Here is a 16,846-nt window from a genome sequence, read left to right as displayed (position 1 = left end):
CTGTGGCTGAAGTGGTAGAGTGCTAGTCTTGAGCTGAAGAGCTCAGGGACAGCACGCAGGCCCAAAGTTCAAGCCCTACAACGGACAAAAAAAAAAAAAAAAAGAAGAATACGGTTTTAGCCAGGCGCCAATGGTTTACATTTGTAATCCTAAACTACTCAGGAGTCTGAGATATGAAGATCACAGTTCGAAGCTAGCCTGGGCAGAAAATCCCAGTGAGACTCTTATCTCCAATTAATCACTCAAAAAAAAAGGGGAAAGACATTTAAAACTGCATTTTTTGGTCAGTTGTGAGGCTTGAACTCAGGGCCTAGGCACTATCTCTAAGCTCTTTTTGCTCGAGGCTAGTGCTCTACCACATTGAGCCATAGCTCCACTTCCAGTTTTTAGGTGGTTAATTGGAGAGAAGAGTCTCACAGACTTTCCATGCTGGCTTTGAACTGCAATTTTTGTATCTCAGCCTCCTGAATAGCTAGGATTATAGGTGTGAAACACCAGTGCCAGGCTTGTTCCTCCTCTTCCCTCCCCCGCCTTTTTTTTGTCAGTCATGGGGTTTGAACTCTGGGCCTGCACTGTCCCTCAGCTCTTCAGCTCAAGGTTAGCACTCTACCACTTGAGCCATAGCACCACTTCTGGTTTTCTGGTGGTTTATTGGAGATCAGAGTTTCACCTCCTTTCCTGCCCAGGCTGGCTTTGAACTGCGATCCTCAGATCTCAGCCTCCTGACTAGGATTACAAGTGTGAGCCACCAGTGCCCAGCCCGCCCCCCCCCTTTTTTTTGCTACTGGCATTTGAATTCAGAGCCTTGCTCTTCCCAGGCAAGCTCTTTATCACTTGAGCCATACTCCCAACCTAAGTGTATTTTTTTTCCCTCATGGTACTAGGAATTGAACTCAGGACCAAATATGCTAGGCAAATGCTCTGCCCTTGAGCTACATCTCCAGGCCACAAACTTGTAATAATAAAAAGATAATCCATTTTAAAAAGAGGCAAAGAAGTCAGGCAACAGTGGCTCATGATTATAATTCCACCTACTCAGGCCGAGATCTGAGGAACATGGTTTGAAGCCAGCCCAGGCAGAAAAGGCTGTGAGACTCTTATCTCCAATTAACCAAGAAAAAGGTGAAAGTAGAGCTGTGGCTCAAGTGTAGAACACTATCCTTGATTTAAAAAAAAAAAAAAAAAAGCTGGCGCTGGTAGCTCACGCCTGTAATCCTAGCTACTCAGGAGGCTGAGATTTGAGGATCGAGGTTCAAAGCCAGCCCAGGCAGGAAAGTCTGTGAGACTCCTATCTCCAATAAACCACCAAAAAACTGGAAATAGCGCTGTAGTTCAAGTGGTAGAGCGTTCGCTTTGAGCTGAAGGGCTAAGGGACAGTACTCAGGCCCAGAGTTCAAGCCCCATAACTGACAAAAAAACAAAAAAAAGCTCAGAGACAGCAACCAGGTCCTGAGTTTAAGCCCAGTAACAGCACAGAAGGAAAAAAAGGTACAGGTTCTATCATATAGGATTGTGTGTGTGTGTGTGTGTGTGTGTGTGTGTCTGTATGTGTATTTGGAAATGCACTTAACTACCAGTGTCACAAACAAATAAACAAAAAACCTGAGTATTAGAGCTAGGGTTGTGGTTCGAGGTGGTGAAGTGCTCTATTACTGAGCTGTAGCCCCAGCACAGGCAAAGGTTCTAAACAGACATTTCTCCAAGGAAATGTTCAATAGCACATGAAAGATGCTCAAGGTCTCTATTCATTAGGGAAATGCAAATCACCCACAATGAGATACCAATCCATGCTACTTAGGATAGCTATAATAACAGAGACTTCATGACAAGTGTTGGTGAGGATGGAGAGGAACTAGAGCTTCACACACTGCTTTGTTTTGTTTTGTTTTGTTTTACCAGTCCTGGGTCTGAATTCTGGGCCTGGGCACTGAACTTCTTTTGTCCAAGGCAAGCACTCTACCTATTGAGCCACAGTTTCATTTCCAGTTTTTTTTTTTAATAGTTTATTGAAGGTAAGAGTCTCAAGGATGGGGCTGGGAGGGTGGCTCAGCGGTAGAGTGCTTGCCTTGTATGCATGAAGCCCTGGTTCAATTCCACAGCACCACATAAGCAGAAAAAAACCAAAAGTGGCGTTATAGCTCAAGTGGTAGAGTGCTTACCTTGAGCTGAAGAGCTAAGGGCCAGCACCCAGGTCCAGAGTTCAGGCCCCACGAATGACCAAAAAAAAGAGTCTCAAGGAGTTTCCTGCCTGGGCTGGCTTCAAACTGTGATCTCCTGAGTAGCTAGGATTACAGGCATGAGCCCCCAGTTCCCAGCTCACATACTGCTTTAGAGGTGCAGTTCTAAGTTGAGTCACTATGCAGCCAAGACAGGGGGGAGATGAGTGAGTTTGGCAGCTAACCTGACAAATGAGCGGCCAACCAGACAGCCAGAGCAAGGTGAAGGATAGAAGGACCTTCCAGAAGCATATGCAAAAGCTGAGGAGGCTGAGGAGGGTTTAAGTGGCAAAGACTGAGGCTTCATGTGTATAATCAGCTCTTATAAACTCTCACTGTGAGTAAAGTGGGAGCCCTGGAGGCCTGGAGCGAAGAAAGAGAGCGCAGACTTGAAGCATATCACAGAGGCCAAGTGTGAAAGAAGCATAAGCACCGCCGCTGCAGGAAATGGGGGCAAGGGGAGGCTGTCAGTGTGACCCTGGCAGGCCAGCTGTGGAGGGTCCGCTCGGGGATGCTCACGTCCCTCACCTGGGGCCATGCTCACCAGGGGAACCTGAAAGCTCGGAGGCCAGTCATGCTGAGGAGGATGCAGAACACAAAATACACATACCTTCCTTGGCACAAGCCAGGCCGCCAGATCCCCCACCAATCACCAAGAGATCGTAGTCCAGCTGCCCTGCTAGGAAAGGGATAAGAGGTATGAAAGAAAGAAGCCACCCTGAGCCGGATACTGGTGGTTTATGCTTATAATCCTAGCTACGCAGGAGGCTGAGATCTGAGGGTCCCAGTTTAAAGCTAGCCTTGGCAGGAAAAAAACATGAGACTCTTATCTCCAATTAACCACAAGAAAGCCAGAAACAGAGTTGTGACTCCAGTGGTAGGACACCAGCCCTAAGCAAAAAAGCTAAAGGACAATGCCCAGGTCTGAATTCAAGCCCAAGTAGCAGGGGGTGGGGGGGGGGATAAAGCTACAGTGGAAGGATCACCAAAATCTCCACCAGGCACAAAGCTCTGTTTGGTTAAAAGTGGTGCAAAGCCAAACACCAGTGGTTCACATCTGTAATTCTAGCTACTCAGGAGGCTGAGATCTGAGGATCTTGGTTCAAAGATAGCCTAGGCAAGAAAATTTCTGAGACTCTTATTTCCAATTAACCATCACCAAACCGGAAATGGAGCTGTGGCTCAAATGGTAGAATGTTAACTTTGAGCCAAAAAGCTAAGGGACAGCAAGCACCCAGGCCCCAAGTTCAAGCCTCAGGACACACACACACACACACACACACACACACACACATTCCTACCTTCCATCACAGATACATGTCTTTCCTGACACTAGAATGGGGTTCCTGTTCAGTTGTCCTGTGCAGAAGTCCTGCACTGTGCCCTCTGGCTGTTATCTGCCACAGGCAGGGCTGGATGAGTGGACTGTGGGCTTATCTTAGCCATTTGCTCTCCTCTATGTATATCCAGGGGCCTTCTCCATTTGATAAGTGTTTAGGAGGGGCCCACAGTGGAGAGGTTTGCATGGGTATAATACTTACATTTACACAGACAGCCTACTGAGAGGGACCCAAAGTGAATGAGATGGGTGCTGCTCTGCAGAGGCCTGGGAAGCAGGCGTTACCTGAGAACCCTCACACCTTGGCCTTCATCCACTCTAGCTAAGCCACTCTCCTTGCCCACAGGCTCAGGCCTAAAAAGTCTTTGCCTTGCCTCTGCCTTCTGACTACTGTCCTTTAATTTTCTGTTTTCTTAATCCAGTTCCTGATACAGAGCCAGCAAAGAGCTGTGGCACACATGGCTTCAACAATGGTAGGAAGGCTCTCTGCAGAACATCTACCTACAGGTGGGCTGGCCACCTAGTGGCACCACCTAAAGCTCATGTCAGCAGTTGTTAGAGACATGTAATGTCCGCCACCATGTTATGCTCTACCACCTTCTTGGCCTCAGCTGAAAAATGCAGCTGTTTTCCTGCTCCAAAAGAGGCAGCTGCAAGCTGAACCAGAGAAGACTCAAACTTCATAGTGGAATGTGGAGAGAGGGGGTTGGCACTTTTCCAGGCTTATTGCTTCATCTCCCCCGCAAAGCTAGGACCAATTCTCCCCCAGCTACAGAGGACAGAGTCCTCAAGACAGTAGGATGTACCCAGCTGGAAACAAAATGTTCTGCGCCAAGGCTTGAGGGTGACCTTGACCATTACCTGACTTGTGAACACAATAGCAGCTACCATTTAATGTTCTTTTCTTGCCACCAGGTGGAGTAATGGCTGCACTGGCACAAGTGTATTCATTTATTCATTTGCATAAAATTTTCCTGTGTTCTCACCTAATACACGAAACAAGGAGGCTCTGAAATATGAAGTAACTTGGCTAGTTTCTTTGGGGTGAGCAGCCCTTAGTTCTCACATGGTGAACAAATAAATTCCAAGCAATGCTGGATCCTCTGTGCCTTGTTCCTAAGGCTTTGGTAACAAGAGGCCTTCCCATTTATACATGCAATCAGCAGTTCCCAGGGAACTCACTGACCTGACATGGACTCTAGAGCCCCCTCCTTTAATTCCTGTATATGCAGATAAGGAATATTTGGGCTGGTGGTATAGCTTAGAGGTGGCGCAGCTGCCTAGCAACTGCAGAGCCAGGAATTCTTAGTGTGTCTTAGTGGTTAACAGGTGGCTCACACCTGTAATCCTAGCTACCTAAGAGGCTGAGATCTGAGGATCTCGGTTCAAAGTAAGCCCAAGCAGGAAAGTCTAGGAGACTAAATCTCCAACAAACATTGAAAAGTCGGAAGTGGAGCAGGTGGTAGAGCGTCAACCTGAGCAAAAAAGCTCAGGGACAGAGCCCAAGCTCTGAGTTCAAGCCTCAGTACTCACATACACACACATACTCACACCATTAGTGAAAAACTGTGTGTGTGTGTGTGTGTGTGTGTGTGCCAGCTCAGATCTTGAACTCAGAGTCTTGTCACTGTCCTTGAGGTTCTTTTTGCTCAAGGCTGGCACTCTACCACTTGAGCAAGAGTTCCACTACTAGCTTTTTTTCTGAGCAGTTTAGTGGAGATAAGGGTCTCACCAACTTTCATACCTGGGCTGGCTTCGAACTGCCATGCTCAGATCTCAGCCTCCACTGGGGGTTGATGAAGAATTGCCAGTAGGGTGCTTGGTGACCTCAGGAATTGGGACATCATTCCGGTTAGGACCACAGTTAACACTGGGTTTGAAGGGTGCAAGCTCCTAGCAAGGAGTGCAGCAGCACAGGAAGACCTCCAGCAAGAAACCTCAGCCTCAGTTTCCCCATCTGAGAAGAGGGCTACCGGGCTAGAAGCAGGTCTGACTCCTAATCTTTACATTAGTGTGGACAGCCCTGCACGGACTCTCGCCATTGGTCAGCACAGACTCCCCCCGCCCCCCTCCCCTCTACCCGCATCCCCCCCCCAGCGGGAACACCCCGCCCCCCCCCGGCCGCCCCACGTGGACCCCCCCGCGCAGAGACACCCCCCCGGAGGACGTCTCCCACACAGACACTCCAGCATCGACGCTCGGCCTCGGCTGCGCGGACAGCCCCGCGGGGATTCCACATCCCCCCCCGCCCCCTACCTGCCGCGCCCCGCACCCCGCCCGGCAAGGCCCGCGCCTGCCACCGGAAGCGCCTGCCGAGTCCCCGCAGCGCCGCCGCCATCGCCGCTGTCGCCGGGGGGCCTCCCGGGGCCGAGGCTGTCCGCCGCTCTGCCTGCGCCGCGCGCGCCGCCCAGTCCGGAGCAAGCAGCCACTTGGACGAGGTGAGTTGCGGGCGGAAGGACGCTGGGGGGAACGGGAGCGGGGAGGCGTGCGGGAAAATCAGGGCACCGGGGTCTCCGGGCCGATGTTGCGGGGATCCGATCGGATCTGGATTAGAAATCTGATCTTGAATGAGTAGGTGGGCGGTGACCTCTGGACTGAGTGAGCCCACCGGATTTGGGAAGGGATCGAGGGAAGGGGTGTTAAAAGATCTGTACCGGAGTGGGGAGCACCAGTCGTGGGAGATCAAGTCTGCCAGGGATGGGACTTCGAATCAGGGAGGTGGGCCTGTCCCAGGAGCACTACCTCATTTAACGGGGCGTGTGGTAGAGCTAGGCACACCATGGTCCTTGTTCTGGTCTCAGCCCTCAATGCCAGAGAGTTGAAAGGGTGCAAGCAGAGAGGGTCTAAGGAGTTCAGAGGATTTCAGGAATCACCCCAACAGGTTACCTTTTGGAGGCCTGGAAGGGGGGTGACCCTTTAAAAGAGAATGCGTGGCCGACTAAGAAAGGACTCACAGAAGCCCATCTCTCCGACCCCTAACACTGGGATCTGGTGGCATTCAGGAGGCTCATCTCCAAGTGGGAATGGAAGAGAAAGAAGTGCAATGTTTTGCGATATCTAGCCAAGAACTTTGGTGTCCTTGTTGCTGTGTGTGTGTGTGTGTGTGTGTGTGTGTGTGTGTGTGTGTGTGTGTGTGTCTGAGTCCGTCTGTTTGTCTATCCTGGAGCTTGAACTCAGGGCCTGGGTGCTGTCCCTGACTTTTTCCCAGCTCAAGGCTGGTGCCTTACTACTTGAGCCACAGCTCCACTTCTAGCTTTTTGGTGGTTCATTGGAGGTAAGAGTCTCTAGACTTTTCTTCTCCTGGCTACCTTTGAACAACAATCCTTAGATCTCAGTCTCCTAAGTAGGTAGAATTATAGGCAAGAGCCACCATTGCTCCGCTTGACTTTTTTATTGTTAGACAGGACAACCAAATTCCTTTAAGTCTGGGGATACCATGGAAGTTGCCTGAGTACTTGCTATCTTCTGGACAGGATCAGAGAAGGGCTGAAAGAGGAAGTCACGGGAAACAGCAGTGCACTTAAATGTGACAAAGCCACATTTTAGGAAATAGGGGAAAGAGCTGAGCTCCCTTCCCCCTTGGGCCAAGGGAGAAAGGAGTCCATTAGAGGTCAGAGAAATGAGCAATTACAAATACCTAGGAGGCAGGGTGATCCTTGCCTTCTGCATTTGCTCCTGGGACTTAAGGAAGGTAGACTCCTATCCTCCCCCAGAATCAAGGGAACTGGAGCCCTATCTTTAGCTTTTGGCTAGAACAGTAGGAAATTTCTTTAGGAATTTAAAGTTTTTTTTTTTTTTCCAGGCAGGCACTTTTCATAATGCTCCAGACTTTCTCCTGATGCAGCTCAGAGATATTAGATATTTGTATTTAAGTCTTTAGAAAGAGTCTGACCAAATTTGGTCAAGGAGAGAATCTTGGACTTGGGGTGTGGCTTAAGTAGGAGTACACTTGCTGGACAAGCCTTGAGTTCAATTCCCCACCCCTCCAGCCACCCAGAAAAAAGAGAGAATCTGAAAATGTTGGTAGTGTCCCACTTGTCCGACAAGAAAAAGAGATGTCCTTCATTCTCCTGAACAATAAAAGCCCATTTTCTGTTCTGTGATCTTTTTTTTTGTCAGTCGTGGGGCTTGAACTCTGGGCCTGGGCGCTGTCCCTCAGCTCTTCAGCTCAAGGCGAGCGCTCTACCAATTGAGCTACAGCACCACTTCTGGTTTTCTGGTGGTTTATTGGAGATAGGAGTCTCACGGTCTCTCCTGCCCGGGCTGGCTTTGAACCGGGATCCTCAGATCTCAGCCTCCTGAGTAGCTAGGATTACAGGCGTGAGCCACCAGCACCCGGCTTGTTCTGTGATCTGTTGTTCATAAAGAACTTGGTGAAATAGGATGAGGGTATTTGCTGAATGGTGCAAGCAGTTAGGCATCTCAAAATGGGATATTTCTGTGAAAACAGAAAAAAGCTAATGGTGGGTGTTAACTATACACCAATTTTTTTAGTCTAGTGGGTGGTGTGTGGGGGGGGAGATTTTCTAAATGCTCCTCTCAAGTGCCTGGTGACAGGAGAATGAGGATAACAGTAATAGTTTAATGGATATCCCTGGTTGTAATCTCAAGTGAAAGGCAAGGCTGTGAGTTTGAGTTCCAGGATTGGCACAAGAGAGAGAGACAGAAACAAAAGAGAGAAAAGCTGGGAGTCAGAGGCTCACACTTGTAATTTTGTCGACTTGGGAAGTTGAGATCTGAAAGATCAGGCTTCAAAGCCAGGCAGAAAAATCCCTGGGACTACTAACTTCAATTAAGCAGCAAAAAGCCACAAGTGGTGGTGTAACTCAAGTGGTAAATCGCCAGTCTTGAGCAAAAAAGCTAAGCAAGGGCATAAGGCCCTCAGTTCAAGCTCCAGGACAGTGCACCCCCTCCCCTCCTCACCCCCACTCACACAAATTATCTTTCTCTCTTTTTTACACCAGTCCTGGGGCTTAAACTCAGAGCCTGGGTGCTAGTCTGAGATTTTTTTGCTCAAGGCTAGAACTCTAACACTCGAACCATGGCTCTTTTCCAGCCTTTTTGGTGATTAATTGGAGATAAGAGTCTTGCAGACTTTCCTGCTTGGGCTAGTTTTGAACTGAGACCCTCAAATCTCATCCTGAATAGCTAGGATTGAGCCACCCATGCGCAGCTTCATCTATCTTTTTGATCAAAGACAGTCAAAGCAAGATTTACCCCTGCCTCCACTTCCCCACTACCCCTTATTCTTCCTACTACCCAGTGCTGGGGGGAACTCAGGGCATTATGTATGCTGAACATCTGTTCAACCACTGAGCTACTGTATACCCCAGTCCAAGATTATTCTTGGACTGATTATTTACATAACTGTAGTAAAAATGATACTCAACCACACAGGCCTTTGATAGTTTGCTAAAACTTTTCATAAGGAATCTCAGACTTACAAGCTAGGAAGCTGGCCCCTGAGCCATGAGTCTATCAGACTGCCTGCAAGAGCTATCAATTTGGGTGATTCTCTCCCTCCCTCTCTCTCTTTCTCTATCTCTTTGTCTCTCATACTGAAGCTTGAACTCAGGGTCTGGGTGCTTTGAGTTGAATTCCTTTAACTTTTTTTTTTTTTTTTTTTACTTCTGGCTTTTTGGTGGTTAATTGACAAGTCTCATGGACTTTCCTGCCAGGGATTGCTTTGAACTTCAACCCTCAGATCTCAGCCTCCTGAGTAGGTTTACAGGCATGAACCACTGGCGCCCAGCTAAATTCTCTTCTTGAGATCTCTAACTATCCAGAGATTACTAGGGTTGCCAGGAATGGGCTCTTCTGGTGTATATAAGACGGAACCGATCTAGGCAGCAGGCCAGATTTTTCCAGAGGGCTTTAATAAACATTGTCTCAATAAAAACTTAGCTGCTTAAAGCTGTCTGGTCCTATCTGCTTCTATGTGTGATCTCAAGTAGAACATTCCAACCAAAGCTTTGGTTTCCACTTAGGTCTTGTTACAAGAACAGATTCTTACTGAAGTTGTAGGAATAACAACATTGCCATGGAAATAAGAATTCAGAGCTGAGCACCGGTGGCTTACGCCTGTAATCCTAGCTATTCAAGCGGCTGAAATCTGAGGATCATGGTTCAAAGCCAGCCCCGGCAGGAAAGTCCATGAAACTTTTTTTTTTTTTGGTCAGTCGGGGGGGGAGGGGGGTGTTTGAACTCTGGGCTTGGGCGCTGTCCCTGCGCTCTTTTTAGCTCAAGGCGAGCACTCTACGGGTTAAGCCACAGCACCACTTCCTGTTTTCTAGTGGTTTATTGGAGATAAGAGTCTAGGAGTTTCGTGCCCGGGTTGGCTTTGAACTGTGATCCTCAGATCTCAGCCTCCTGAGTAATTAGGATTACAGATGTGAGCCACTGGCGCCCAACTATGAAACTCATCTCCAGTAAACCACCAGAAAACTGAAGTGGCACTGTGGCTGAAGTGGTAGAGCACTAACCTTGAGCTGAAGAGCTGAGGGACAGTGTCTAGGCCCAGTGTTCAGGCCCCACGATCGACCAAAAAAAAAGGAATACTTAATAAGTTTCGAAGTTTAGAGGTACCTGGCAGTGAGAAGATTTTAACGATGTATAACTTACTAGATTGTTACAAGTGGTAGGTAGTTAAAGAGAAAGGGAAGGAGGTGGGGGTTTTGTGCCCCAAAAGTGCGGCTTGTGGTTCCTCTGCCTACATATGCTGCTTCTACATATGAGCTTCCCTTCTCTCAAGCTGGCCTCAAACTTCTGGCTCAATCAGCTTCCCTTGTAGCTGGGACTACAGGTGCTCACCATCACACCCTGCCAACTGCCACCTATCTTGGTTGCCCCTCTGGGGCCATAGAGGTATAGGCTAGCTTTGTAGAGGGATGACCTAAATGAACTTATGATAAGGAAGATTTTGAACCCTGGAGGTTCTTGCTGTTATTTGGGGAAAAAGGACTTGCCCCTTGCTCAGGTCTGGCTAAATGTCATTTGTGCTGGAAGGAAAGTGGTTAGTTCCCGCTGACCAGTGGATGCACATGTCCAAGGCCTATGTCAGGATGGAGCTTGAGGTTGAAACAATAAGGAAGACCTCATTTCCCAGCTTCATCTCCTGTCTTTCATGAGAAGCAAGTTTCCATGATATGGCCCAGTTTGCCCCATCCACCAGCTTCCTTCCAAGCCTGCAACCTCCACATGTGTAGGTGCTGGACTCTGATTACTCCAGGGGTGGTGGCAGTAGTGAGCTCCAGTCTGTAAACTTTCTTCTCTGCCCCTAAGGATTATTTTTCAAGCCTCATGTTGGGCACTGGTGACTTAGGCCTAGCTATTCAAGAGGCTGAGATCTGAGTATTACAATTTGAAGCCAACCTGGGCACTTTTTTTCCTCCTTCGGTTCAGTGCCTATGCACTGTCCCTGAGCTCTTGCTCAGTGCTAATGCTCTACCACTGTGAGCCACAGATCTACTTCTGGGTTTTAGGTGGTTAATTGGAGATAAGGGTCTGATGGGGACTTTTCTGCCTGGGTTGGATTCGAACCACGATCCTCAGATCTCAGCCTTCTGAGTAGCTAGAATTACAGGCGTGAGCCACTGGTGCCTGGTTTCTGTGAGAAGCCAGCAAAAAGCTAGAGGTGGAGCCGTGTTCCAAGTGATAAAATGACAGTCTTAAATGGAAGAAAAAAAAAAGTAAGAGTGGGAGACCCTGAGTTCAAGCCCCAATCCCTGCACAAAAGAAGAGTGAACAATGCAGTTATTATATTCAACATACATTATAGAAATTGAACAATGTAACTTGAGGGTAGGGATGGGAGGGGGAATAATGGGAGAGAGCAATGGAAGGGGTGACATTGATCAAGATGCATTGTACTCGTGACTTGATTTATGTGTTACATACAACTACTTGATGATAATCATTCTTTTTTTTGGGGGGGGTCCGGTCGTGGGGCCTGTACTCTGGGCCTGGGCGCTGTCCCTCAGCTCTTCGGCTCAAGGCTAGCGCTCTACCACTTGAACCACAGCGCCACTTCTGGCTTTTTTCTTTTTGCTTATGTGGTGCTGAGGAATCGAACCCAGGGCCTCACGCATGCAAGGCAAGCACTCTACCACTGAGCTACCTTCCCAGCCCCTTGATGATAATTATTCTTAAAGAGGAACCTAAGTCTTTGTCCTTAAAGGAGTTCCAGAGAAGCTATTGCTTTATTACTGGAACAAGGTGGTCTCCTGGGGGTTAATTTTGGCTGTTTGATTTAAGGTATTAGGAAGACAACATTGCTTGCTTGAGGGGCAGGTTGCCTTTCATACATATCTGTGAATCAGGTCTTTCTTAGAGCCCGTGTTGATTGCAAAGTTGACTACCGCGGAGAGCAAAGGACACATTCAAAGTTGGTGAATTTTTAAAATTGTCTCTTACATTATCAGTCCAGAAAAATCTGTGACCAGGCTGCAGAGACCCTGTTTTTTTTTGGGGGGGGGATGGAGTGTTGGTGGTTGGAAATGGAACCCAGGGCCTCACCCATGCTAAGCAAACACTCTATAACCAAGCTACGCTCCCACCCAGGTTTTCACATAACAAATATTTGTTGGGTTTACTAGGAAATCTACAACTGCTTTAACTTCTTTTTCTCTGTCTCCACCCTCTGGTCTTTGTTCACAACTGTGTGAGTGTGATCCTGGGGCTTCAACTCAGGATCTGGGTGCTGTTCCTGAGTTTTTTTTCTCAAGGCTAGTGCTATACCACTTGAGCCACACATGCACTTCTGACTTTTTGTTGATTAATTGCAGATAAGAATCTCACAGGGCTGGGAAGGTGGCTCAGTGGTAGAGCTCTTGCCTTGCATGCATGAGGCCCTGGGTTCGATTCCTCAGCACTACATATGTAGAAAAAGCCGCAAGTGGCACTGTGGCTCAAGCGGTAGAGTGTTTGCCTTGAGCTGAAGAGCTGAGGGACAGTGCCCAGGCCCAGAGTTCAGGCCCCACAACCGGCCCTTCCCCCCCAAAAAAAAAAAAAGAATCTCACAGACTTTCCTGCCTGGGCTGGCTTTGAACTGAGATCCTCAGATCTCAGCCTGCTGAGTAGCTAAGATTACAGGCACAAGCCAACAGCACTTGGCTTTTGTTCATAATCGTAGGGCAATTCTCAGAATTTTTCTTTTATTAAGCATTAAGTATATTCAGTGTTACCACTATTTCCAGAACTTTTGCACCATCCCAAACAGAAACTCTACCTATTAAGAAATAATTCCTCATCCCCCTCCCTCCTACCTCTGAAACCTCTGACTTACTTCCTGTTTCTAGATTTACCTGTTTCAGGAGTACATAGAATCATACAGTATTTGTCATTGTGTCTGGATTACTTACTTCACCTATACAATCTCTTCAAGATTCATCCTTGTTGCAGGATGAATTGGAACTCCATTTTATTTTTTGTGTGAGTGCTAGGTCTTGAACTCCGAGCCTAAGCACTGTCCTTTAGCTTTTTGCTCAAGGTTGGTGTTCTATCACTTGAGTCACAGCTTCTGCCTTTATACTGATTAAGTAGAGATAAGAGTAAAGTGGAGCCAAATGTTGGGGTGGCTCATGCCTATACTCCTAGCTACTCAAGAGGCTGAGATCTGAGGATTGCAGTTCAAAGCCAGCGCAGTCAGGATAGTCCGTGACTATTATCTCCAATTAACTACGAGAAAACAAGAAGTGGCACTATGGCTCAAGTGGTAGAGCACTCCCCTTGAGCTGAACAGCTCAGGGACAGCACGCAGGTCCAGAGTTCAAGCCCTGCGACTGACAAAAAAAAAAAAAAAAGTAAAGTGGATTTTCCTGCTTGTACCGACTTCAAATGGAGATCCTCAAGTCTCTGCCTCATGAGTAGCTATGATTATAGGCAGGAGCCATTAGCATCCAGCAATAACAATCATTTCTGTTATATGTCTTGATTGTATTTTGCTTATCCACACACCAGTGGATGAATACTTGGATCGCTTCCCGCTTTGGGCTATGCAAGACAAGAGTAGACTTGTGTCTGTTTGAGTTCCTGCTTTCAATTCCTCCAGTGTACACCTAAAAGCAAAATTGCTTTGTCAGTGCTGTTCTTTGTGGAACCTTTTGGGGAACTGTAAAACTTTTCTCCACCAACATTTCACACCAGCAGCCAAGAGAGTTTTCATTTCTCCACAGCCTGTCCAACACTTGTTCTTTTCCAAAAAAACAAAAAACACCAAAAAACAAAATCAGGCTGGTAGGAGGCTCTGACAGAGAATCTCTGTTCAAGGCCAGCCTGAGCAGAAAATTGTTTATTTTATTGTTTATGTATTTAGTATTTTTTGGTGCTGGTACTGGGCACTGTCCCAGAGCTCTTTTGCTCAAGGCTAATGGTCTACCACAGGAGTTACAGCTTTACTTCCAGGTTTTTGTTTTTGTTTTTTGTAGTTAATTGAAAACATGAGTCTTACCAACTTTATTGCCTAGTCTTCAAGTTTCAAGCTTCGAGCCCCAATCCTCAGATCCCAGCCTTCTGAGTAGCCAGGACTACAAGTGTGACTCACCAGTGCCTGTGGGCAGAAAACTTTAAGAAACAACTTTATCCCCTTCTCAGCCCATAGCTGGGCACAGAGGTATGTACCTATCCTCCCAAAATATCTGGGAAGCTGGATTGGGAGAATCAAAGGGACTTGAGGAGAGAGACAACAGATCAGTCCAGGCAGAAAATCCTGTGAAGCTGGATGCTAGAGGCTCATGCATGTAATCTTAGCTTCAGGAGGCTGAGAACTGAGAATCCAAGTTCAAAGCCAGTCTGTACAAAACCGTCTGAGAAACTCTATCTCTAGTTAATCAGAAAAAAGTTGGACCGAGCCAGGTGCTGGTTGCTCACACTCAGCAGGCTGAGATCCTCGGATCACCATTTGAAGCCAGCCTGGGCAGGAAAATCCATGAGAGTCTTACCTCCAATAAATTATTCAGAAAAAGCCAGAAGTGGTGCTATGGCTCAAGTGGTAAAGTGATAGCCTTGAGCCAAAGAAGCTCAGGGACAGTGCCCAGGCTCTGAGTTCAAGCCCAGGGCCTGCACATACACAAGCAAAAAAGGGTAGACTGGGGCTGGGAATGTGGCTTAGTGGTAGAATGCTTGCCTAGCATGTATGAAGCCCTGGATTTGATTTCTCAAATACTCATTTTTTATTAGCATAAATTAATTGTACAAAGAGTTTTATTATGATACATGCATATAATTTGATTATTCTTCCTCCCTGCCCTTCTGGGCTTTATTCCCTCCACATTAATTAAAGGTTAGGCCTAGAGATTTAGAAATTAAAAAATTAATTAGGTCTTGCCTATATTGTGGCTTGAACTATTTGCTTGCTCACTGCTGGTGTTAACCACTTGAGCTGTGCCTCCAATGGCTTTTTCCCCCCTGGGGAAAGTCCTGGGGCTTGAACACAGGGCCTAGGCACTGTCCCTGACTTTCTTTTGCTCAAGGCTAGCACCCTGCCACCTGAGCATAGCACCACTTATAGTTTTTTTCTGTGTATGTGATATTAGAGAATCAAACCCAGGGCATCATGCATACTAGGCAAACATTCTACCACTAAGTCACATTCCCAGCCCCTCTAGTGGCTTTTTGCTGGTGAATGGAAATGGAGTCTTAAGGACTTTCTTCCTGGCTTGGCTTCAAATTGCAATCCTTTAGATGTCAGCCTCCTGAATGGCTAGGACTACAGGTGTAAATCACCTGAACTAGGTGAAATTATAGATTTAAAACCAAGTTTAAGGCAACTCAAATGTTAAGGATTCTAGAGTTTACCAAGTCATTTGTTACTTAAGCATATCATTTTGTACTGGCATGTGTGTGTGAGTGTGAGTGAATACAAGGCTTGAACTCAGGATCTGGGTATTGCCCTTTAGCAATTTTTTCTCAAGCCCATTGTTTGACACTTGAGCCTCAGCTCAACTTCCATTTTTTTGGTGGCTAATTGGAGAAGAGTCTCAAGGACTTTCTTGCTGTAGGATGGCTTTCAACTATGATCCTTAGATCTCTGTTTCCTGAGCAGCTAAGATAACAGGCGTGAGCCACTGGCACCTGGCACATTGTACTTTTTTTTTAAGTATGTCTTATATTACTGGTATTTGAAACTTAGGGTCTCAGCATGCTAGGCAAGTGCTCTACCACTTTGAGCCATGTTCCCAATTCTTTTTTTTTTTTTGGTCGGTCATGGGTTTTGAACTCTGGGCCTGGGCACTGCCCCTCAGCTCTTCAGCTCAAGGTGAGTGCCCTACCACTTGAGCCATAGCACCACTTCTGGTTTTCTGGTGGTTCATTGGAGATAAGAGTCACAGACTTTCCTGACTGGGCTGGCTTTGAACTGCAATTCTCAGATCTCTGAGTAGCTAGGATTACCGGCGTGAACCACTGTTGCCCGGCCTGTTTCTATTTTTAAGACGGTTTCTATTTTTAAGACGGTTTCAATATGTGGTCCAAACTGGCCTTGAACTTTTGATCCTGCTTTAGCCTCCCAAGTGCTAGGATTACAGGCCTGTATGTCCATGTTGGCTCCTTTAGATATTCATTTGTTACATTTACTAGGAATTTGTTAGTTGTGTGTGTGTGTTCATAGTGGGGCTTGAACTTCAAGGCTCATGCACTCTTCCTCAGGTTTTTCTACTGTTGCCTGACATTCTACCACTTGAATCAGGCATTTACTTTAGGATTTTTATTGATTTCTTTTTGGTCGGTCATGGGGCTTGGACACTGTCCCTGTTCTCTTCAGCTTAAGGTGAGCACTCTACCACTTGAGCCACAGAGCCACTTCCGGCTTTTTCTGTTTATGTAGTGCTGAGGAATTGACCCCAGGACTTCATGCATGCTAGGCAAGCACTCTACCACTAACCCACATTCCCAGCCCTGTTTTTTGTTTTTTTGTGTGTGTGATGCTGGGGATCAAACAATATATTTGACAAGGACTATACTTTCTTGCTACATCCCCAATCTGTTTGTTTAATACAGAAAATCAAAATAGCCATTATCTCATGACTCAAATGCTGTCTCTTGTATTATTTATTTATTTATTATCATTTTGGGGGCTTAGACTCTGAGCCTGGGCACTGTTTCTGACTTTTTGTGCTCAAGGCTAACACTCTACTACTTGAGCCACAGCTCCACTTCTGGCTTTCTGTGGTTAAGTGGAGATAAGAGTTTCACACACATGGGCTGGGAAGGTGGCTCAGTGGTAGAGCGCTTGCCTTGCATGCTCAAGGCCCTGGGTTCGATTCCTCAGCACCACATAAGCAAAAAGAAAAAAGCT

General features: G+C 47.0%; 2 protein-coding genes across 8 annotated transcripts in view; one reads left to right on the top strand and one right to left on the bottom strand.

Moving 5' to 3' along the window:
* Positions 1–5,978, bottom strand: part of Txnrd2 (thioredoxin reductase 2) — a 68,449-nt gene extending 62,471 nt beyond the window's left edge. For 2 of the 6 annotated variants that reach the window (XM_013031558.1, XM_013031559.1), the window contains exons 1-2: positions 5,812–5,978; positions 2,827–2,895 (exon numbers count right to left, since the gene is read on the bottom strand). In XM_013031558.1, the coding sequence (XP_012887012.1) occupies positions 2,827–2,895; positions 5,812–5,893 (151 nt within the window). In that variant the 5' untranslated portion in view covers positions 5,894–5,978. Of the gene's footprint in view, positions 1–2,826; positions 2,896–3,517; positions 3,614–3,757; positions 3,778–5,811 lie in introns of those variants that run through there. The other 4 variants (XM_013031560.1, XM_013031562.1, XM_013031561.1 and 1 more) reach the window with 4 other exon arrangements.
* Comt (catechol-O-methyltransferase) overlaps positions 5,910–16,846 on the top strand; it is a 22,174-nt gene continuing 11,237 nt past the window's right edge. The window contains exon 1 of one of the 2 annotated variants that reach the window (XM_013031564.1): positions 5,910–5,993. The gene's annotated coding sequence lies outside the window, so the exon portion shown is untranslated. Of the gene's footprint in view, positions 5,994–13,979; positions 14,165–16,846 lie in introns of those variants that run through there. The other variant, XM_013031565.1, reaches the window with a different exon arrangement.

The sequence above is a fragment of the Dipodomys ordii genome, unplaced genomic scaffold, assembly GCF_000151885.1.
Source record: "Dipodomys ordii isolate 6190 unplaced genomic scaffold, Dord_2.0 Scaffold141, whole genome shotgun sequence".
Lineage (NCBI taxonomy): Eukaryota > Metazoa > Chordata > Mammalia > Rodentia > Heteromyidae > Dipodomys > Dipodomys ordii.
This window is presented reverse-complemented; position numbering and strand designations above follow the sequence as displayed.